The sequence below is a fragment of the Somniosus microcephalus genome, chromosome 33 (assembly GCF_052327205.1).
Source record: "Somniosus microcephalus isolate GS21.2 chromosome 33, FLI_Smic_1.0, whole genome shotgun sequence".
In the NCBI taxonomy this organism is placed as follows: Eukaryota; Metazoa; Chordata; class Chondrichthyes; order Squaliformes; family Somniosidae; genus Somniosus; species Somniosus microcephalus.
The window spans coordinates 19,102,924-19,127,651 of NC_141019.1; the positions used below are offsets into that span (position 1 = coordinate 19,102,924).

Below are 24,728 nucleotides of genomic sequence, written 5' to 3' on the forward strand. Positions count from 1 at the left end.
GTACAAAATGCTGGTGAGGCCACAGCTGGAGTACTGTGTGCAGTTCTGGTCGCCTCACTATAGGAAGGATGTGATTGCTTTGGAGAGGGTGCAGAGAAGATTCACCAGGATGTTACCTGGGACGGAGCGCCTCAGCTATGAAGAAAGACTAAACAGGCTGGGGTTGTTTTCCTTGGAGCAAAGAAGGCTGAGGGGGGACCTGATTGAGGTGTACAAAATGATGAGGGGCATAGATAGGGTAGACAAAGAGGAACTTTTCCCCTTAGTAGGGGGGTCAATAACAAGAGGGCATAGATTCAGGGTAAGGGGCAGGAGATTTAGAGGGGATTTGAGGAGGAACTTTTTCACCCAGAGGGTGGTTGGAATGTGGAACTCAATGCCTAAAAGGGTGGTAGAGGCAGGAACCCTCACAACATTCAAGAAGCATTTGGATGAGCACTTGAAATGCCATTGCATACAAGGCTATGGACCAAATGCTGGAAAATGGGATTAGACTGGACAGGGATGGATGGGCGGCGCAGACACGATGGGCCGAAGGGCCTCTTTCTGTGCTGTAAAACTCTATGACTCTATGACTCTATGACTCCTGGGGACATCGCTGTTGACTGACACCCTGTGGGCGATTTTCCTCCAGGCTCTCCTGTACTGCCTCCTGGGAGCCTTCTTGCCACTGTCCGGGCACAAGATCTCTTTGTACCTTTCCAACCCCCTAACCAGCACCCTCAAAGCATGCTGGGAGAAGCGCTGCGCTCGTTCACGGGCCTTCTCCATGGCTTCAGGCACTATTTGGGTCCACCAGCAGTGTTCAGGCCTAGCTGCAGGGCTCCACTATCCAGGGCATGGCTGCAGACCAAGTCGACCCTTCCCCCTTTAAGAGCTGGCCGGCGTCAGGGTGTCTGCTGTCAATCAAAACATGACCGCACCTGCGCTGCGCCCGGCCTCGGCGTTATCAGTCCGCACCGCCGGCTTAGCGCCTAAAGATAGGAGTGCAACGCCAGTTTCAGCGCTCGCCCAAACTCTTGGCCAAATCTACTGAATTTCGGCGAACTGACCTGCACTTTCCGGCGGGCGCTAACTTTAGCGACCGCCCAACTTTACCGCCCCAAAAGTGGCTATACTGAATTTCTAGGCCCATCTTTCCTCAAGGCAACTTTTACACCTATTTGGAAAGGGCCATGAAGATACAAGCACTGGCCTTGTTCTATATTACGCTGTGTGCTACATGGTCTAACACTCCTGTAATTATAAAATGACATTCTCAACAATTTACCATGAGAATCATCATTGGTAAATTGGAATCAAAGGATATATGTATATGGCGGGAAAGTGGAGTTGAGGTTAAAGATTAGCAATGACCTTATTGAATGAAAAACAGAAAATGCTGTGAACACTCAGCAGGTCAGGGCAGCATCTGTGGAGCAAGAAACAGAGTTAACGTTTCAGGTCGATGACCTTTCATCAGATCTTGAGTATCTAGTCATCTTTTGTTTCTTAACTTGTCCCATTACCATCTCCTTTGCCTTGCACCATCATCCCTTTTGTCTCAATCTCTCTTGCCTTCCTTCCCTTTTTATTCTTTCCTCCCCTCCCCCCTCTCCCTGCTCCCACACTTGCTTAAAAACCTGTTACATCTCCAACTTTTTCCAGTTCTGACGAAGGGTCACCGACCTGAAACGTTAACTCTGTTTCTCTCTCCACAGATGCTGCCTGACCCGCTGAGTGTTTCCAGCATTTTCTGTTTTTATTTCAGATTTCCAGCATCCGCAGTATTTTGCTTTTGTACTCATCAGATCTTATTGAATGGCGGAGCAGGCTCGAGGGGCTGTGTGGCCTGCTCCTATTCTTATGTTCTTATGGCGAGCCTCCATTTATATGGGGCTTTACCACTATGAGGCATCTCAAAGTGCTTCACGCAATGGATTGCTTTGAAGGGCGTTGACTTGCTGTTATGTCGGGTTGTAGTCCCGCCTCCATCGACTTGTGGCCAACCCACGCTATTTTCCCTTGATTGACCTTGTTAAGCCCGCCCAGCGGGCTCAGCAGGCCAATTAAGGGACACCTGGTTACAGAGAACGTCAGCGATTGACATTTCATCTGTCAAGAGCTTTTGACAGATGAAAAATCAGTGTTTGACAGCTATGTGAAGCTGTCAAACACTGACAATCTGTCTTCTAACTTGAGTCCTTCCACTCAGACTCAGTTAGCGAGCTCTCCAGACCAGAAAGCAGAGGCTGCAGCTTTTGACATCTCAGCGGCCATTCTGCTTTCTGTGCCGGTGAGCTGAGGGACTCCCGAGAACTGAAGGGAGGAAGACTGCAGGAGAAAGTAAAGGTAAGTAAAACTTATTAAAACACTTTACACTTACCTCACACACTTACCTCTGCACACATGCACTCATCACTCACCTGCACAACGGACATCTCAACCCCTCCAACCCCTGCAGACCGACGGTCCGCCTCGCTAACTTGGTGTGGTTCGGAGCCGTCGGACAGCTCATACTTCAGGGCTAAAAATAGGGATTAGGCAAAAAACTGCCTGTTAACTATCTGTTAACAGGCAGTTAATTGGCACTAATCCCCTTCCCGCCTCGGGGAGGCGGCTCCCAGCACAGGTCGAGTACCTGCCTCCTGGGACATTGGCACGGAGGCGGGTTGGGGGCGGGATGGGTTCCTGCCCCCCGATTCTGCAATTTTCCCACCACTCCCGCCTCCAAACCCGCCTCCCTGGGGCTTGGAAATTCGAGCCCGTTGTGTATGCTCACACGCGAGGAATGGTCACGTGGGCAAGGTATGGGAGAGCAGCCTAGACTGTACCCCAGTGAGGTGTCAACATGCTCGGCAACAAAATGATACAGAAAATGTCATGCACCCTCATTAAATATAAGGCATGTCACCTTATTATAAGATTAGGATAAGAAATGTCCTTAAAGGGTTAAGTATTCCATGTGACCATTGAGTTATCAGCTCACTGATATTTGTGTTTTATACCCAGTCCAAAAATAATAAAAGATTCCAGTTTTCCGATTGCTTCAGACTGTGTTATAATCTGTACGATCCATGTGTTCCCCATTGTTTTATTGTATCCTGAAATATCCACGAAACCACATCCTTGATCCAACCATAATTCTGGTTAAGTCATAAATCCCACTGGGCCAAATCATTTCCCATCTGCGGCCATTATAGAGCATTCCAACAGGCCAGATCACTTCCTCTTCACTCCCACTTTATACCATTTCTCAATCACTCTTACTATCTGGAATTCCTATCAACTAATTCAGTCCCATTGACTCCCATTATGTAAATTCTAAGGGATCAAATGACTCCTGTTAAATCCCATTGCATACATTTCCATGGGACTGAATCATTCCATTGTTTCCCATTACATACAACTCCAATGGACCAAATCACTTCCAGCGATTCCTATAGGATACGATTCCAAGGGACAGAATCACTCTCACGGTCTACATAGCCAAGGGACGAGATTAGCCCCATTGACTTCCATTGCACACAGTTCCTAAGGACTGAATCACTCACACTAATTCCCATCAATTAGTTACCATTTTCTACAATTCCAAGAGACCCCGCTCTCAATTAATTCCATTGTATACAATTCTCAGGAAATGTATCACTTCTATCGACTCCCGTTGTATACAATTCCAATTTGTGCAAAGGCTTCTTCATTCGAATCATATAGAATTCTAACAGGATCAGTATGGAGTTAATACAGGAAACTCTCGATTTACCGGCTCCTAAATAACCGGAAATCTCTGTTAACCGGCAAAATTCAGGAGTAGGTTCAGGTAAGTTTTACTTCATATTAGTGGCCGTTCCTGGATCTGTGGCTGTGTAACTGGGGTTCCTGCACCTGTTGCTAAGCAACAGGGAAGCTTGGATTTGTTGCTGTGTACGGAGCTCTCGTATCTTTTACTATACCTCTCTGTAATCCGGACTTTTTGATAAACTGGCACCACGCCGGTCCCGTCGGTGCCGGATAATAAAGAGTTTCCTGTACATTGCAATTCGACAGAATAGGAAGGAATCAGATCCTGCCTTCCTTCTCAGACTGCCATAGTCATACCTGCAACTGAGTGGGATCTTCTTGACTACAAACTAACAGGTCATTCTAATTAATAGGAGCATTAGGAACAGGAGGAGGCCATTCAGCCCTTTGGGTCTGCTCCACCATTCAATGAGATCATGACTGATCTGCACATCAACTCCATTTACCCGCCCGAGCTCTATATCCCTTGATACTCTTACACAACAAAAATCGATTGACCTCAGTCTTGAAATTTTCAATTGACCCCCAGCATCTACAGCTTTTTGGGGGAGAGAGTTCCAGATTTCCACCACCCTTTATGTGAAGAATTGCTTCCTGATTCCACTCCTGAACGGCCCAGCGCTAATTTTAAGATTATTGCGTCCCCCTCGTTCTTGACTCTTCCACCAGAGGAAATAGTTTCTCCGTATCTACCCTAAAGTCAGCAAAACAAAGAAATTACACCCTCATTGCTCTGAATGTTTATGCATGAAAGACAATGTTGAGCTCCCAATGCTCTGTTCACATATTGTTTTTTGTGAGGGATGTTGGTGTTGGGGAACAGAATCGTTTTTTTCCATTTCCAGCCACTCAGGCTGAGAAAAGTTCCCTCTACTCCGCCCCAACAATGTGTCTCAACCCGGCCCTGAGGACAGCGCCACTGTGACATTTTTCATTTCCAATGCCAGTCGTCCTCTGGCCTTTCTGAACGAGACTGCCAGCTCAGTACCAGGTGGTGCCATGATAAGGTCAGTGTGTGCCGCTGACAAGGCCTCACCAGGAGCTGGGTTGAGACTGCCCAAACTTATTTCATCTGTGATCCTCACAGCAAAAACAGACGAAGAAGACTTTCACCAGCAAAAGCCCATATGATGTTAAAGAGAGTGGTTAAAATGTGGACCCTGCTACCACAGGGAGTGGTTGAGGTGAACAGTATCGATGCATTTAAGGGGAAGCTAGATAAACACATGAGGGAGAAAGGAATAGAAGGTTGTGTTGAAAGAACATAAGAACATAAGAAACAGGAGCAGGAGTAGGCCAATCGGGCCCTCGAGCCTGCTCCGCCATTCAATGAGATCATGGCTGATCCAATCTTGGCCTCAACACCACTTTCCCGCTCTCTCCCTTGACCCCCCTGTAGTTCAAATATCTGTCAATCTCCGCCTTGAATATATTCAATGACTCCGCCTCCACAGCGCTCCGGGGTAGAGAATTCCAAAGATTCACGACCCTCTGAGAGAAGAAATTCCTCCTCATCTCCATCTTAAATAGGCGACCCCTTATTCTGAGACTATGCCCCCTAGTTCTAGATACCCCCACGAGGAGAAACATCCTCTCAGCATCTACCCTGTCGAGCCCCCTCAGAATCTTATATGTTTCAATAAGATCCACTCTCATTCTTCTAAACTCCAATGAGTATAGGCCCAACCTGCTCAACCTCTCCTCATACGTCAAACCCCTTCAACTCAGGAATCAACTCGTGTAGAGCGTAAACACCGACATGGACCAGTTGGGCCGAATGGCCTGTTTCTGTGCTGTTACGCCTATGTAAATCTATGTAAAGTGTGAACAAACTTACTCTAGCTTGAGTTATTTTTTCCAACTTCCCCCTTCTCTTCTGAAAATGGTTACTGATAATTTAGAAAAGTACATTGACGTATTGTGAAGCTGTGACATGTGATTCTAAAAGGAGGCCGAGACGCTGTGTAAAATTGCCTATAAAAAGCACTTAAAACAAATTGGAGCTAACTTTCAATGCTAGGATTTGAACACATAATCCAGGCTGACACTGAGGGAGCGCTGCACTGTCGGAGGGGCAGTACTGAGGGAGTGCTACACTGTTGGAGGGTCAGTACTGAGGGAGTGCCGCACTGTCGGAGGGTCAGTACTGAGGGAGTGCCACACTGTTGGAGGGTCAGTACTGAGGGAGTGCCACACTGTTGGAGGGTCAGTACTGAGGGAGTGCCGCACTGTCGGAGGGTCAGTACTGAGGGAGTGCCGCACTGTCGGAGGGTCAGTACTGAGGGAGTGCCGCACTGTTGGAGGGTCAGTACTGAGGGAGTGCCGCACTGTCGCAGGGTCAGTACTGAGGGAGTACTACACTGTCGGAGGGGCAGTACTGAGGGAGTGCCACACTGTTGGAGGGTCAGTACTGAGGGAGTGCCGCACTGTCGGAGGGTCAGTACTGAGGGAGTGCCGCACTGCCAGAGGGGCAGCACTGAGGGAGTGCTGCACTGTCGGAGGGGCAGTACTGAAGGAGCGCTGCACTGTCGGAGGGTCAGTACTGAGGAAGTGCCGCACTGTCGGAGGGTCAGTACTGAGGGAGTGCCGCACTGTCGGAGGGTCAGTACTGAGGGAGTACCGCACTGTTGGAGGGTCAGTACTGAGGGAGTGCTGCACTGTCGGAGGGTCAGTGCTGAGGGAGTACTGCACTGTCGGAGGGGCAGTACTGAGGGAGTGCTGCACTGTCAGGGGGTTAGTGCTGAGGGAGTGCTGCACTGTCGGAGGGTCAGTACTGAGGGAGTGCCGCACTGTTGGAGGGTCAGTACTGAGGGAGCGCTGCACTGTCGGAGGGTCAGTACTGAGGGAGCGCCGCACTGTCGGAGGGTCAGTACTGAGGGAGTGCCACACTGTCGGAGGGTCAGTACTGAGGGAGTGCCGCACTGTTGGAGGGTCAGTACTGAGGGAGTGCTGCACTGTCGGAGGGTCAGTACTGAGGGAGTACTGAGGGAGTGCCGCACTGTCGGAGGGTCAGTACTGAGGGAGTGCCGCACTGTTGGAGGGTCAGTACTGAGGGAGCGCCGCACTGTTGGAGGGGCAGTACTGAGGGAGCGCCGCACTGTCGGAGGGTCAGTACTGAGGGAGTGCCGCACTGTTGGAGGGGCAGTACTGAGGGAGTGCCGCACTGTCGGAGGGTCAGTACTGAGGGAGTGCCGCACTGTTGGAGGGGCAGTACTGAGGGAGCGCAGCACTGTCGGAGGGTCAGTACTGAGGGAGTGCTGCACTGTTGGAGGGGCAGTACTGAGGGAGTGCCGCACTGTCGGAGGGTCAGTACTGAGGGAGTGCTGCACTGTCGGAGGGGAAGCACTGAGGGAGTGCCGCACTGTCGGAGGGTCAGTACTGAGGGAGTGCCGCACTGTTGGAGGGTCAGTACTGAGGGAGTGCTGCACTGTCGGAGGGGCAGTACTGAGGGAGTGCTGCACTGTCAGAGGGTTAGTGCTGAGAGAGTGCCGCACTGTCGGAGGGTCAGTACTGAGGGAGTGCCGCACTGTTGGAGGGGCAGTACTGAGGGAGCGCCGCACTGTCGGAGGGTCAGTACTGAGGGAGTGCCGCACTGTTGGAGGGGCAGTACTGAGGGAGTGCCGCACTGTCGGAGGGTCAGTACTGAGGGAGTGCTGCACTGTCGGAGCGTCAGTACTGAGGGAGTGCTGCACTGTCGGAGGGGCAGTACTGAGGGAGTGCTGCACTGTCGGAGGGGCTGTACTGAGGGAGTGCCGCACTGTCGGAAGGTCAGTACTGAGGGAGTGCCGCACTGTCGGAGGGGCAGTACTGAGGGAGTGCCGCACTGTTGGAGGTGACACTTTGGATGAGACGTTAAACCAAGACCCCGTCTGCTCTCTCAGGTGGATGTAAAAGATCCCAGGGCCAATATTGGAAGAAGAGCAGGGGCAGTTCTCCCCGGTGTCCAGGCCGACATTTATCCCTCAATCGACATCATTAAAACCAGATGATCCGGTCATTATCGCATTGCCGTTTGTGGGCGCTTGCTGTGCGCAAATTGGCTGCCATGTTTCCTACATTACAACAGCGACTACACTTCAAAAAGTATTTCAGTGGCTGTAAAGTGCTTTAGGACGTCCTGCGCTATATAAAGGCAAGTCTTTTAGCGTCAGCAATGTACCTGTGCCAACAGTTTGTACTCAGTTAAGGCTCCAAAGGGGTAAGGACAAAGGAATGGTATTATGAAGCCCCTCCATTATCTCCCCTCCTGTCCTGAAGGCACTGACTCCTGCTCAGTATGGTTCCATGGGTCCCAGATGCCCTCCTGTACCTCGCCCCTGTAATCTGAGGAACTCTGTGCCAGCGGGCGACTTGACCATCGGGGAAGGGAGGGGGGGATATCACAGCCAAGACTAACACTGTGTCCACCTGCCACCTACACACCTACTTTCCAGCGAGAGTCATTGAACAGCACTGTGGGAGGGGGAGCCCTGGCTGACTTTTGCCCTCACCAGCACATGGGCACTGAGCCCATTTGGAGCTCCTATACCACTGCCCCAACCTAGATACAACTACCTCAGCACAGACCAGCGCTTGAACTTGTGACCTTCTGGGCAGTGTGGCTTGTTGGTACGTTTACCCACAAACCCGCACCTTAGCGAGGATATATTGGCCTTGGAGGAAGTGCAGCCGAGATTCACCAGAGCCAGTAGGGTTAAACTATGAGGACAGATTGCATAGACTAGGCTTGTTTTCCCTTGAGTTTAGAAGATTGAGGGATGATCTGATCGAGGTGTTTAAAATGTTGAAAGAATTCGATAGGATAGAGGCGGAGAAATTATTTCCTCTGGTGGGGGGAGTCCAGAACAAGGGGGCATATCCTTAAAATTAGAGCCAGGCCGTTCAAGGGTGATGTCAGGAAGCACTTCTTCACACAAAGGGTGGTGGAAATCTGGAACCCCCCCCCCCCCACCAAAAAAGCTGTGGATGCTGGGGAACAATTGGAGCTTTCGAGACCGAGATTGATAGGCTTTTGTTGACTAAGGGTATCGAGGGATATGGAGCAAAGGCGGGTAGATGGAGTTAAGATACAGATCAGCCGCGATCTAATTGAGTGGCGGAACAGGCCCGAGGGGCTGAATGGCCTCCTCCTGTTCCTAATGTTCCGTGGAAAGTGCCTCCCAAAGACTTCACTTTAGATTTTCTTTTTAATTTTGTTTTTCTACTTTGCACGAAATCAAAGTCTCTCCCAAGTGTGTGAAGCCCAGATGGAACTGCTTGAACTTAACATTCAGATTTCTGCTTTTAATTTACACTCAACTGGAAGTCTGACAGAGAGAGAAGAAAACAAAACCCTTCTCTTGAAAAAACACACTCACGGTAAAAAAGGCAACAGATAACTTGCCAGTTCTAGAGCAGGAATTGTCATCACTGCATCCTACGCTTCAGAATTTATTAAGAGGAAGTGCAGGGATTATTTAGCAGCTCTGAGGCAGGAGGAGAGCTCGAGGAGGGCAAATGCCATTCACAGTCGCTGAGGCAGCACTCTCGGCCACAGAGCGACGGAGATCCAGGAGTAGCCGTGGAGGCTGGGAAGATGGTGTTAGTGGCGGCTGGAGGAGACACCGAGACTATGCTCCACCGCACTCCGGCCGAGGGGAGGCCGTTTCACTGTAAAAGTCGCGCTTGAAAGAAAAAGCTTTGAGGGAACGGATTTCTTTCTTTACGTTGGTTAAAGGAACGCGCTTGGCAGCTTTAAGCGGAGGTTCTCAGCTTCCCACAAACCACAGCGTCTTGCGGCCAGGTAAGTGTGGTAAACCACTGTTATAGTTATCACTGTATATTGTTCTCACTGTTCTCACTGTCACATCACTACACGAGGTCGCCTCTTGTCGCACTGTTATACCTGGGCTGACCACCTCCGACTCCGCCCATTACCTGCCCAGGTATAAAGGTAGCTGACTGGCTAGTATTCTTCCCTGTTGGATCGGATCACCCACGAGGGTGGGCTCTGTTATTTAGCCAATAAAAACCTTCAGTTACGTTCTTAACTCGTCGCCTTTTATTGGACTAATTGATAGGCATATCAATTTTATTGGCTAAATAACAGAGCCCACCCTCGTGGGTGATCCGATCCGCAAAAATAAGTCAATCTGTAACGCTCGACGTTGCTGGGCAAAATCTGAGAAAGGGGTGAAACCGCGACATGTGGCGTTCTATTTCTTGCCTCCTGATGCCTTGTGCACGAGCACTGTCCATGGACGAGGCAGAAAGAGTTCAGAAGAAGGGGAACTGAAAGACTTGTGACAGAAACCCAATACTAAAATATTGACTGGTGCATGTGAGTATGTGTCATAAATCATCAGATTCTGCAAATGAGTCATATTTCTCCTCCTTTGGTGGCAGGGGGAGGGGGGAAGATGGGCACTATCAGATATGGCATCAATTAACATGAAATTAGCCAAGATAATGATTTGTGCAAAGTGTAACCTGGAAACGACTCTTGGCAATATCAGTGTATAAAGGCCTAAAAGTGCTTGTTTGAATTTCCTCGGTGTATTCTCTTAGTGGGAACCAAATAATTAAAATAGCCATGTTAACACCCCCTGTGCTCGTTGACCTACATTGGCTCCCGGTTCACCTACAACCCGGTTTTTAAAATCTCATCCTTGTGTTCAAATCACTCCATTGCCTTGCCCCCTCCCTATCTCTGTAACCTCCTCCAGCCCTACAACCCTCCAAGATCTCCGCGTTCCTCCAATTCTGGCCTCTTGCGCGATCTCCGATTTTCATCGCTCCACCATTGGCGGCCGTGCCTTCAGCCGCCTAAGCCCCAAGCTCTGGAATTCCCTCCCTAAACCTCTCTGCCTCTCTCTCTTCCTTTAAGACGCTCCTTAAAACCTACCTCTTTGACCTGCCCCAATATCTCCTTATGTGGCTCGGTGTCAAATTTTTTGATAACGCTCCTGTGAAGCGCCTTGGGACGTTTTACTACGTTAAAGGCGCTAGATAAATATAAGTTGTTGTTGGAATGTCACATGAATACATTATGTGTGCAATCATCAATATCTCCACTAGTACCTGCCAGGGTCATACATTGCTAAGCGCAGCAATGATGCAAGTAAACAATACACACACAGACACACAGAAACCCCACAGTGCAGATAGAGGCCATTTCGGCCCATCGAGCCTGCACCGACACATATCCCACCCGATCCCCGTAACCCCTACACCAACACATATCCCACCCTATCCTTGTAACCCCACAAATTTAATCCCCCTAACACTAAGGGTCAATTTATCATAGCCAATCAACCTAACCCGCACATCTTTGGACTGTGGGAGGAAACCGGAGCACCCGGAGAAAACCCACGCAAACACGGGGAGAATGTGCAAACTCCACACAGACAGTCGCCCGAGGCCAGATTCGAACCCGGGTCTCTGGCGCTGTGAGGCAACAGTGCTAACCACTATGCCACCGTGCTGCTATGTATGTTATCTCAATGCAGCCTGAAGAAAGAGATTATGATGGCGATTTTCAATATCATCTTGCCCCTTTCCCTAACGTACACATCGCAGCCAGTAATTAAAAAGTGGGGAACAAATCACCCGCTCATTGGTCGTCCAATGCCCGCCCGACGTGATTTTTAGGTGGACCTCAAAAGGGGTGGCCAGCCTATTTGCCTGCGCAAGTCAGGGTGCGCCACTGGTTATAGGATCCCCATTTCCCATCCTCAGTATATGCATATCAGGGTTATTGTTGGCTATTTGAAATGCCTATTGGAAGTGCGTGTGTGTGTGGCCACTGGGTGAGGATTGCGTTCAGCCATACTGTCCTTTACAGTCGCGTAGCCTGTCAACACTTACTGTCAAAGCTCAATGGCCACTTGGGTCATCTACTGGTTTTGTACCCCATCAAAGGAGGCAACACCTTGAGGAAAGGAAAGAAGGCCGTACATCGGAATGGGAGGAGGCCATTCAGCCCCTCGAGCCTGTTCTGCCATTCTATCAGATCATGGCTGATCTGGATCTTAACCCCATCTACCCGCCTTGGTTCCGTAACCCTGAATAGCCTTAACCTAACAAACATCTATCAATCTCAGTTTTGAAATTTTCAATTGACCCCCCCAGCCTCAACAGCTTTTTGGGGGAGAGAGTTCCAGATTTCCACCACCCTTTGTGTGAAGAAGTGCTTCCTGACATCACCCCTGAACGGCCTGGCTCTAATTTTAAGGTCATGCCCCCTTGTTCTGGACTCCCCCCACCAGAGGAAATAGTTTCTCTCGATCTATCCTATCAACTCATTTAATCATCTTAAATACCTCATTTAGAGCACCCCTTAATCTTCTATACTCAAGGGAACACAAGCCTAAGTCTATACAATCTGTTCTCATAATTTAACCCTTTAAGCCTCAGTATCATTCTGGTGAATCTGCGCTCTCCCCCCGCCCCCCCACCACCCCACTATATCCTTCCTAAGTTGTGGTGAAGACTGCGGTGGAAAATTAACAAAAGAAGTAAACATATCAATTTGTGACACAAAGGCAAATAACTGTTTAAAATTCTAATGCATTCGTAAAAGCCTAATATTCAGAAATCTGCAAATTCTGGGCAATATTTGTTTATATTAGTGTGCAGGCGCTTAACACTATATCTTATTCCTGTCTGCTAGTCCACCTATTTATTTTAACTGACTTACACCTCAATTTAAAAATCGAACAGCGGATTGTCATACGAATGCATTCATTCCCGTGTCAGAAGGTTGTGGGTTCAAGTCCCACTCCAGGGACTTGAGCACAAAAATCCAAGCTGACACTCCCAGTGCAGTGCTGAGGGAGTGCTGCACTGTCAGAGGTGCCGTCTATTGGATGAGACGTTAAACCGAGGCCCCGTCGGCTCTCTCAAGTGGACGTAAAAGATCCCACGGCACTATTTCGAAGAAGAGCAGGGGAGTTATCCCTGGTGCCCTGGGCCAATATTTATTCCTCAATCAACATCACTAAAACAGATTATCTGGTCATTATCACATTGCTGTTTGTGGGCGCTTGCTGTGTGCAAATTGGCTGCTGCGTTTCCTACATTACATCAGTGACTACACTTCAAAAGTACTTCATTGGCTGTAAAGCGCTTTGGGATGTCCAGTGGTCATGCAAGACGCTATAGAAATGCAAGTATGTCTGTCTGTCTGTCTGTCTCTCTCTCTCTCTCTCTTTCTTTCTTTCTTTCTTTCTTTCTTTCCTTCCATCTTAGAAAGACAGGTATAGGTATCTGTGGGGCCCACAAGTTACAGCAATGAACTTTAACATGAGTACAATGAGGCGCTTTTAAAAACCTCTTGGCAATATTCATTTGCTCTAAAATCAATCTTTTTGTAGAAGCCTTAATCTAATATTTTAAATGTAGTTTCTCTCTTGATATAATAAACATTTATTGGTGTTCGGTCAACCACCATTAATAATAGTTAAAGGCTCCAGGTATATGGTTCCCCAGCATTAGGGTTCCTATGTTAAAAGGGCATAAATAAAATGATGCATTAGAATGCTATCCTACATTTAGGATTTCTAAATTCCACAGATAACAATAAATCTAACTGACATCTCCTGCCATGAGAAATGGTCATTTAACCTATTAAATCACTCCTTCCACAGACGATGTGGAATCTCTCCTATCATGGCTTCCATCTAAATTGTTTGATCTTACATAAGAGCATAAGAAATAGGAGCAGGAGTCGGCCATTCAACCCTTCGAGCCTGCTCCGCCATTCAATAAGATCATGGCTGATCTTCTACCTGATCTCCACTTTCCTGCACTATCCCCGTATCCCTTGATTCCCTTAATATTCAAAAATCTATCGATCTCTGTCTTGAATATACTCAACGACTGAGCCTCCACAGCCCTCTGGGGTAGAGAATTCCAAAGATTCACCACCCTCTGAGTGAAGAAATTTCTCCTCATCTCAGTCCTAAATGGACGACCCCTTATCCTGAGACTGTGACCCCTGGTTCTAGACCCCCCAGCCAGGGGAAACATCCTCCCTGCATCTACCCTGTCAAGCCCTGTAAGGATTTTATATGTTTCAATGCGATCACCTCTCATTCTTCTAAACTCTAGGGAATATAGGCCTAGTCTACTCAATCTCTCCTCGTAGGACAATCCCCCCATCCCAGGAACCAGTCTGGTGATCCTTCGTTACACTCCCTCGAAGACAAGTATATCCTTCCTTAGGTAAGGAGACCAAAATTGTACACAGGACTCCAGGTGTGGTCTCACCAAGGCCCTATATAATTGGAGTAAGGCCTCTTTACTCCTGTACTCCAATCCTCTTGTAATAAAGGCTAACTTTCTTCTGAAGGAAAGTGCTTCAAAATGTCTTCCCGAGGACCTGTAATGTCTACCTGCACTGGCATCTGTATTTTCAGCCCTGGTTGATTGCTTTCTGTAAGTGATATGTCTATGGTCCCAGCCAACCTGCCCATGGAGTATGTAATCAGCGGCCTCTGGGAGGACTTGATGCTGACAGTGGGTGCCCAAGTTGGAAAAGTGTTCTCAACATTTTCATTGCTGCTGTTCCTCACCTTGATGAGTGCAGAAATATGAGTCGCACCAATCTGACTACCTTTCCCAATAAAGTAGATTTGAATTTGCAGAGGCCTTAAAACGCTGAAATTACACAGTAGGATATCAGCGTACGAATCCATCACAGGTGTCAGCCGTGGCTCACTGGGTCACACTCTGAATCAGAAGGTTGTGGGTTCAAGTCTCGCTCCAGAGACACTTCAGTGCAGTACTGAGGGAGTGCTGCACTGCCAGACGTGCTGTCTTTTGGAGGAGGTGTTTACATTTACCCCTCAACCAACACCTAAATAGAGACGACCTGTGTCATAAATCTCATCATCGAGAAACGACCTATGAAATAACACTGGACGGCCAGCTGGTGGCGCTGTCCAAGGAGTATAAATACTCGGGCGTTGGCCCCAGCTTGCCAGGGACATTTTGTAAAACCTTGCTTTATGCTCAAACCAAGTGCGTAGTGAGTTTTATTATGTCAACATTTTGTTGCTGTTTGTGGGATCTTGCTGTGCACAAATTGAATGCCACGTTTCCGACATTACAACAGTGACTACACTTCAAAAAGTACCTCATTGGCTGTAAAAGGCTTCGGGACGTCCTGAGGTTGTGAAAGGCGCTGTAGAAATGCAAGTTCTTTCTTTTGTTTTATCTGAAATTCCTCACCATTATTTTAGTGGCGATGTTAACTCATTTAGTTAATATCCCACACTATAATTTCACGACCCCGATACGAGGCTGGCAGCATACAGTTGAGGTTCTAAAGAAAGCACATGAAGTGCTCACTATTCAAGCCTTTTCTACAAGTTGCTTTCTTTCACCAAAATAGTTTACGAAACAACATCAGACATATGTGATTAGACAACGAGATGTGTTTCTGGAGAAAGAAGGGATTGAGGTGATATAATGAGAAGGGTGGGGTTGATCTATCAAAAAGGGATGGGCTTCAGTGCTGTGCTGAGGGAGTGCTGCACTGTCGGAGGTGCCGTCTTCATCAAGACATCAAGCATGCAATAGGGTCCACAGCTGGATATTGAATAGATCGGCCGCTTGTTTCCGATTTCTGCCACAGGATCGCAGTTCAACAACTGTAAATAATGAGCCACTTTATATACGTAAAAAAAAAATGAACAGGCCTGTATGGTAGATGGTGAACTAGATGGATCGTGATCTTTTTTCATCCAGCAATTAGGAAAATAGGGATAGCGGAACAGGAGGAGGCCATTCAGCCCCTCGAACCTCTTCCGCCATTCAATCAGATCATGGCTGATCTGTATCTTAACTCCATCTACCCGCCTTGGTTCCATAACCCTTGATCCCCTTGCCTAACAAAAATCTATCAATCTCAGTTTTGAAATTTTCAATTGACCTCTAGCCTCAACATCTTTTTGGGGGAGAGAGTTCCAGATTTCCACCACCCTTTGTGTGAAGAAGTGCTTCCTGACATCACCCCTGAACGGCCTGGCTCTAATTTTAAGGTTCTGCCCCCTTGTTCTGGACTCCCCCCACCAGAGGAAATAGTTTCTCTCTCGATCTATCCGATCAATTCCTTTAATCATCTTTAGCACCTCAATTAGATCACCCCTTAATCTTCTATACTCAAGGGAATACAAGACTAGTCTATGCAACCTGTCCTCATAATTTAACCCTTTAACCCCCCCCCCCCCCCCCCGGTATCATTCTGGTGACTCTGCACTGCTCCCCCTCCAAGGCCAGTATATCCTTCCTCAGGGGCAGTGCTCGAGATGTGGTCGAACCAGAGCTTTATACAACTGTCTAATTCCTACAATCCTATGGGTGGCCACGTGAGCAAGTTAGTGGATCGCTATTGGTGCCTGTGGAACTGTTACCCCAACAAGCATCAGTCCCCTCAGGGGAGAAAATTGTAGTAAATAAATTAGGGGGGAAAAAAAAGTAATCTTTCACAAGAAAGGCCAAGACTGAAACGTTAGCTATCTTGAGTTGAAATTAAACAATAGATTGATAATATCTGGTATGCTGAGAGCCTAATTGAGGGGAATGTTATGCTTGGACATGGATAATGCAGTAAAGCAGAGCCATCAGCAATATTCAGATAACGGAAAAATGATTAGTCGCAACAAATTTTATGCCTGGCTCAGAGCTATGCTGGGATTCAGCATGAACTAGCAGAAGGCTGTGTACTGACTATGTTCTCAAAAGAGCTTGCATTTATATTCCGATAGCAGCTTTCACGGCCACAGGGCACCCCAACATTTAGGACAGAGATGAGGAGGAATTTCTTCACCCAGGGAGTGGTGAACCTGTGGAATTCTCTACCACAGAAGGCCGTTGAGGCCAATTCATTAAATATATTCAAGAAGGAGTTAGATATATTTCTTAAGGCTAAAGGGATCAAGGGATATAGGGAGAAGGCAGGGACAGGGTACTGAATTTGGATGATCAGCCATGATCTCATTGAATGGCGGAACAGGCTTGAGGGGCCGAATGGCCGACTCCTGCTCCTATCTTCTATGTTTCTATGTTAACAGGCTTTGCGACCAATGAAAGACTATCGAAGTGCAGTCACTATTATTGTGTTGGGAAACGCAGCAGATAATTTTGCGCACAGCAAGATCCCACAAACAGATATAAGTGATATAAATAACCAGCTAAATCTGTTTTTGATGTTGTCGACTGTGGGATGACTGTTGGCCAGGACACCGGGAGATCTCCCTCTTCAAGAAAGTGTCTGCGCTGAGCTTTTACATTAGAGGAGTGCAGCTAATGGTGGAGAGATGATTCTTTCGAAATTGGCTGTACCCCTAAACACAACTGACCTGACCTGTAAGGTACCAATGGCAATCAGGCCCATGAAAATATAACTCCAGAAATCGGGCTTCAGGTCAAGTGCCTCTTGTCACACAAGCGAATGGTGGGGAGCTGGTCCTAGGTATCTGCCCTCCTCTTCAATCGGGTCTTCGGATTGCACAGCAGAACCCAGCAGGCTTACAGAGGCGCTCGCCCGATGACAACTCTGAATCTAAAAGCTTCTTGTGAGTTCTCTGACCTTAGCCAGGGGTTCCACTGTCCAGCGAGACCCCCCACCAGCACCCACCCCCCCTCCCCCCCGCCACCCCCGGAAAGGGAATGTGTGTGGATGCCAGGCGATTACAGCATCAGGGTTGGCTGTCAAGCCCTCCTTGGCCAAACAGCCCACTCACCTTTGAAGACTGGCTACTTGGGCATGGTAGCGGAGGGCTACTGTTGCCCATGGAATAGGAATCTAGTGCCTTCAGGAATGCATGAGAAATAGGATGAATATAGATCCAACCTAAAAGTATGAGCGCCAAACTGCAAACGCACAGCTCCTTGACAAAATTGTCACGAGAGAGGAGCTTTGAGCTTTTGTGCGTGACCTGCATCTCTTTTAGATTTCCAAAACCCCTTTGATCTGATTTCGGATTATCAGAAAGGTTAAACGCATTTGGATTCAGCCTCTTGTCTGTAGCCCTGAAATTCCATCAGGAACGTCTCTGGGTCAGATCCCTCTTCCTTTATTAGCAGAGGGAGGATGTTTGGCAGTGGGAGGCCGCGGGGGAGGAGGGGGGAGTCAGGGGAAAAGATGGAGGGACAGGATGCAGAGTCAACGCCAGTCAAGTGCTAGTCAGACAAAGGCAAGTTTCACTTTAGGCTGACTCATGTCCAGGTTTTTTTTTTCCTCTTGACGTCTCTTCCTTTTAAGTTTAAGTTTTATCTCAGCCTGGTCTCTCCTCTCTCGTCCCTGGAGTGGGACCTGAACCCACAACCTTCTGCCTCAGAGGCAAGAGTGCTACCAACTGAGCCACAGCTAACACTGTTGTAGCCTATGTTGTAATGTGGGGCAACGCAGCAGCCAATTTGCACACAGCAAGATCCCATAACCAACATAGAAACATAGAAGATAGGGGCAGGAGGAGGCCATTCGGCCCCTGGAGCCTGTCCCGCCATTCAATGAGATCATGGCTGATCATCCAAATTCAGTACCCTGTCCCTGCTTTCTCCCCATACCCCTTGATCCCTTTAGCCTTAAGAAATATATCCAACTCCTTCTTGAATATATTTCATGAATTGGCCTCAACGGCCTTCTGTGGTAGAGAATTCCACAGGTTCACCACTCTCTGGGTGAAGAAATTCCTCCTCATCTCTGTCCTAAATGGTTTACCCCTTATCCTTAGACTGTGACCCCTGGTTCTGGACTCCCCGACCACCGGGAACATCCTTCCTGCAGCTAGTCTGTCTAGACCTGTTAGAATTTTATAAGTTTCAGAGATCCCCTCTCATTCTTCTAAACTCCAGCGAATATAAGCCTAATCGACCCAATCTCTCCTCATACATCATTCCTGCCACCCCAGGTATCAGCCTGGTGAATCTTCGCTGCACTCCTTCCATGGCAAGAACATCCTTCCTCAGATAAGGCGACCAAAACTGCACACAATACTCAAGGTGTGGTCTCATCAAGGTCCTGTACAACTGCAGCAAGACATCCTTGTTCCTGTACTCAAACCCTCTCGCTACGAAGGCCAATATGCCATTTGCCTTCTTAACCGCCTGCTGCACCTGCATGCTTACCTTCAGCGACTGGTGCACAAGGACACCCAGGTCTCGTTGCACTTCCCCTTTTCCCAATCTATTGCCGTTCAGATAATAATCTGGCTTCCTGTTTTTGCCACCAAAGTGGATAACCTCGCATTTATCCACATTATACTGCATCTGCCCAATCACCCAACTTGTCCAAATCATACTGGAGTTTCTCGGCATCCTCCTCACAGCACACATGCCCACCCAGCTTTGTGTCGTCTGCAAACTTGGAGATATTATATCTAGTTCCCTCATCTAGATCATTAATATATATTGTGAATAGCTGGGGTCCTAGCACCGATCCCTGCGGTACCCCACTAGTCACTGCCTGCCACTCGGAAAAAGATCCGTTTATTCCAACTCTTTGCTTCCTGTCTGCCAACCAGTTCTCTATCCAAGTCAGTACAGGTAGACTACCTTTTATCCGAACTTCCGAAAACCGAAACCCTCTAAAAACCGAAGGTTTTTTCGTTCAGCGTAAGTCGTGCGCACGACATGACCAGAGTGGCGCACGACTTACGCTGAGCAGAGGGTCAGCGTAAGTCGTGCGCATGACCCCGACCCCCGCCGACGACCCCCCGCGGACCCCCCCGCCGACCCCGACCCCTGCCGACCCCCCGCGGACCCCCGCCGACCCTGACCCCCGCCGACCCCCGCCGACCCCCCCGCTGACCCCCACCGCCGACCCCCCCGCGGACCCACCCCCGACAAATTTCCCAGTCTTATAAAATACCTTCCGAAATCCGAAATTTTCCGAAAACCGAAACACGGCTGGTCCCGAGGTTTTCGGATAAAGGATAGTCTACCTGTACCTTACCCCCAATCCCATGTGCTTTAACTTTGCACGCTAATCTCTTATGAGATAAATGAGATAAATCTATTTTCTTGTGATGTTGGTTGAGGGGTGAATATTGGACAGGACACGAGGGAGAAACTCTTCTTCGAATAGTGGCTGTGGGATCTTTAACGTTCACCTGAGAGGGCAGACGGGATCTCGGTTTAACGTCTCATTTGAAAGACGGCACCTCCGACAGTGCAGCACTCCCTTGGTATTGCACTGAGTGTCATCATGGACCTCCATGTGCTCAGGTCCCTGCAGTGGGACTTGAACCCACAATCTTCGGATTCAGAGGTGAGAGTGCTACCCACTGAGCCACGGCCGACACTGAAAAGGGAAGTCACTGAATCCCACGGCCATGCAGGCTGTGATTGGAGACCCAGTGACACACGGAGCAGCAAGATTGCTGCGGCCCGCGGGCTGAAGATGGGCCCCTGGGCCATCTTGTGAGCACCCTGGCTCTGGCATGAGATGCAATTCAGCGCACGGTGTGACAACATGATGATCACAAATACTTCTCCATCTCCGATTGCTGCTGCCAATCTCCTAGCGGTTGGCTATAGCACATAGCAGAACCCTGGGAGTGAGTTGCCTGCCTGCCCTCTATGCAGAGAAAGTACAGGGTGTGGGTAGACCAACATAGGGCATGAGGTGAATAAGTATGAAATGAATACTGTACTTCTGATTGTATATTTTATCTCATAGTATTTCTTGTTTGTTTCCCCCACCAGGTTACTGCACTTCAGAGGACGCAGCTTACGAGGAATGTAGCCCTTTGGAATCAGGAACCGTAGACAGTGCAATTCCTGCTACATGCAACTAATTGCAAAGTTCTAGCAGCAGTGGTAAGCAGCCGGGGGCTGCCTATGTCTCCAAAGCAATTAGCCACGGCAACCAGGCAAGTGAAACCTGCGCAGTGTGAATTTCTGTCGGTGAAAGAGCTCCCTAACATCTGTCTGAGGCTGAACCACTCTGTTCGCAACCTTGGTGTCATATTTGACCCTGAAAAGAGCTTCCGATCACATATCCGCAGCACAACAAAGACTGCCTACTTCCACCTCCGTAACATCGCCCGTCTCCGCCCCTGCCTCAGCTCATCTGCTGCTGAAACCCTCATCCATGCCTTTGTTACCTCTAGACTTGACCATTCCAACACACACCTGGCCGGCCTCCCACATTCCACGTAAACTTGAGGTCATCCAAAACTCCGCTGCCCGTGTCCTAACTCGCACCAAGTCCCGTTCACCCATCACCCCTGTGCTCGCTGACCTACATTGACTCCCGGTTAAGCAGCACCTCAATTTCAAAATTCTCATCCTTGTGTTCAAATCCCTCCATGGCCTCGCCCCTCCCTATCTCTGTAATCTCCTCCAGCCCCACAACCCCCCCGAGATATCTGCGCTCCTCTAATTCTGGCCTCTTGAGCATCCCTGATTATAATCGCTCAACCATTGGTGGCCGTGCCTTCTGTTGCCGAGGCCCTGGAATTCCCTCCCTAAACCTGCCCACCTCGCTACCTCTCTTTATCCTTTAAGACGCTCCTTAAAACTTACCTCTTTGACCAAGCTTTTGGTCACCTGCCCTAATTTATCCTTATGTGGCTCGGTATCAAATTTTTTGTCTTTTAATACTCCTGTGAAGCACCTTGGGATGTTTTACTACGTTAAAGGTGCTATATAAATACAAGTTGTTGTTGTTGTAGTAGGCTCTTTGTAGATAGGCCGAGTGGTCTTTCTCATCTATGTCTATCTGATCACCTTGTGACAGAGAATGCCAGTATTATGCAGAGATAAGTGAGTGTTGGAAGATCGGGATTGAATTTAAAGGGAAAGGCAAATCGAGAGGGAAGTACTTTGGTCATAAATTATTACCTTTAGACTCGCCTTCCTCTTCAAGTGATCTCGAACTGACCTCTAACTCTAAATTTAAGACTGCACTTTCCTAAATTAATTGTTATGACAGTGTTGGCACTGCCGAATGGCATATTCCTGATAAATGGCGGAAAACTGTGCAAAATCAGTGGAATGTTTGGGAGGCACATACTGTGCGGTCATAACTGCAACCAGAGGGCAGTGGTACTCAGAGCAGGCCGGGCAGCTACTTGACTCACCTCCACCTTGCTAGACTTGCTGCTCCATCTAACTCCAGACCTCCCCTCGCAGCCTGCCTGGCTGTGGGACGTTTATCATCCTGGGGTTCAGGGCTGTTCCCGCTCCCTTTTTTTTTGCTCTCCAGGAAAATGTTGAGGAGGTTTTTCCAAGGTGGGGAGATGCGTCGCGAGGCCTAAGCCCACTAGGAACTGGATTGAAATGGCCCTAAACTGATTTCGCATAGGGCTCTCCCAGCTGGCCCAGAGAGAAGGCCTCTATCCCACCAATTTGAGCTGGCTTTGAAACCAAGTCCACATTTGCAATGACTGGTCTGTAACCCATTGCTCCACATATCCTCCGTTTGCTGTTTTTAATTATCGGCTAAGTTATTATTAATCAAAAATTGCTGGTGCAAAATTGATCTTTTTGTCCATAGATCTATGCCATGATAATTACAGATAAGCACCTGCCCAGTTAAAATTCATCTGTGCACTATTTTAAGAGCATAAGAACAAGGAGCAGGATTTGGCCATTTGGCCCCTCGAGCCTGCTCCGCCATTCAATAAGATCATGGCTGATCTTCGACCTCTACTCCACCTTAATGCATTTATTAAGAAGCTCCCATCAAATTTCTGTCCGGGCTATTTTAACAAATTTGATAGCCCATGGGAATGGAACACAATGCATGAATCTGTCTGGCCAAAAGTAGCACCAGACAAATTTCAACACCCTGACTTGTTAATACAAGACGACTTAGTCTCTTTAAAGAAACTAAAATGTGCACTTGAAAACTCACTGATAAGGACACGTCTAATAAAGTTAGCCCAGAGAACAAGGAGGGAAGCAGCTTGCATCAGTGAAATACATAAAAATATCCGTGGCAGGACTTTTTGCCAGCAATACCATGATGAGTGATGCCACCACTCTGAACCGCCCCTGTTCAGCTGTTGCCCCATGCCAACCGTTCCCCTTGCCATCTTTGGAGAGGGAGAAAGGGGAGGTTGAGGATGGAGTGGAGGAGGGGAAGAGGTTGGAGGGGAACTTTTTGAAGAAATGGATGGCGGCTGAGAAGCAGATTCTTTCTCGGCCTAGTCTCGCCCTGTCTGCTGAAAACTATGCTGAAAGCTAATTGCTGTGACCTTGAGTGTTTGAAGTGAGTTATTCTCCTTCCACAATGTTCAAACAGTCGGAATGTAAATATTACTCTGTCAGTTTCCTGGCTATAAACTAGCACGCCCTTTGTCCTGAAATTAGTCCCTGCGTTGTCGCGGAAACCCTCTCCATTACTTTGTGCTCAAAGCGAAGATTGTTTGCTGCAAGGCTTTAATGAAGAGGTGAAAGACACACGCAATGTCTAGACCATAGGACGTGGCCAGCGACAGTGTGACGTGGCCTTGGCGCCTCCAGGATCTCAACCATCATCTGGCTTTGAAGGCTTTGCTTTCCAATTTCCTACCTGGGGGAAAAAAACAAGCTTCAAAAGCAAGGTTCACCATCAAGACACCTTATTTTTTAAGAATTACGATTACATTCACCACCCTTTTATTTCGTGCTGTTTATTCCTTTCAAAAACAATCTTTAGCAGAGGTAAAGAGAGACAGTGTTGGGAGTGCATTCAACATAAGGTATGTCTCCCATCCATGTAAAAAAAAATCCTACCTGGTATGAGATGTCCTTCATGTCCTTGTTGTTTATCAACCCTCTGGAGATGCATACGTTTTGGATCATAGGAACAAGGAGGAGGCCATTCAGCCCATCAAGCCTGTTCCTGGCTGATCTGTATCTTAACTCCTTTAGCCCACCTTGGTTCTGTAACCCTTAATACCCTTGCCTAACAAAAACCTATCAAATTTGGCAGATGGAGAGAGAGATATTGTTGGGAGCACATTCAATATAAGGTGTGTTCCTCCCACCCCCCCGACTCCAATCCATGTGAAAAAAAAATCCTACCTGGTATGAAATGTCCGTCATTTCCTTGTTGTTTCTCAATCCTCTGGAGATGCCACACAGATCAGCCAGGATCTCATTGAATGGCGGAACAGGCTTGAGGGCTGAATGGCCTCCTCCTGCCCCTGTGTTCCCTCGCACTCTAACCTCATGATGAGGACATCCGCAAGCACCTGTATTGATTTCTTTGTGGGTTCAATGACGAGACATTTATGAAAGAGAATGTCTTTTAATCTAAAGTCTGTTCAACTCTCTATACAGCATTTACAGGACACATCATGCTAGTGATGCATCTGGAACGAAACTGAAACTAAACTAAACTGCCTTGCTTGTCTCGGTCACATGACCTCTGCTGGTCAGGCACAAGCAATCAATACATGCAAACATGCTGGTAGGCATCATAATCAAACAGGCAAATACCATCTCTATTTGCTGATATCATTACATCTCCTTTTCTTAAAACAAAAGTATTTTACTTTTAACTAACAACATGTTTTCTTTGTATTAATCTGCATTTTAACTGTAACACTTAATGAACTTACATTATCATTATCATGATCAAGGTTTTTTAACCTTGCTTTGTGTGTTCACATGAAATATGTCAATACACTAGAACTTGAAGAAAGAATAAGATAACATTACTTCCTTCTATAACAATAGTCCTTAAATTTGCTCAATGAGTCTCTCAGGAGGCTTCACATGTCTTGAGGATTTTCTGATTGATTGTCCTTGAATCTGAGTTGTTGCCTCAGATGATGTGTTCTCAGCTGTGTAATCAGGTTGTTCAACAATATCAGTCTCTTGACCTGCTGTGGCTGGTCCCATGAGAAGATCTCGACGATTTCTTCTCAGAACAGCACCCTCATCTGTCTGAATGGTGTATGATCTTGGTTGAACTTCACTCAGGACAGTTCCCTTCTGAGTCCATGTGTTTGTTTTGTCTTTGAACC

General features: G+C 47.9%; 1 protein-coding gene across 4 annotated transcripts in view; it reads left to right on the forward strand.

Annotated features, from left to right (window-relative positions):
• The window catches only part of LOC147096985 (activin receptor type-1-like), a 184,864-nt gene that overhangs the window by 21,201 nt on the left and 138,935 nt on the right, over positions 1–24,728 (forward strand). For 3 of the 4 annotated variants that reach the window (XM_085972694.1, XM_085972691.1, XM_085972693.1), the window contains exon 2: positions 20,473–20,639. In XM_085972694.1, the coding sequence (XP_085828820.1) occupies positions 20,608–20,639 (32 nt within the window). In that variant the 5' untranslated portion in view covers positions 20,473–20,607. Of the gene's footprint in view, positions 1–8,161; positions 9,563–20,472; positions 20,640–24,728 lie in introns of those variants that run through there. The other variant, XM_085972692.1, reaches the window with a different exon arrangement.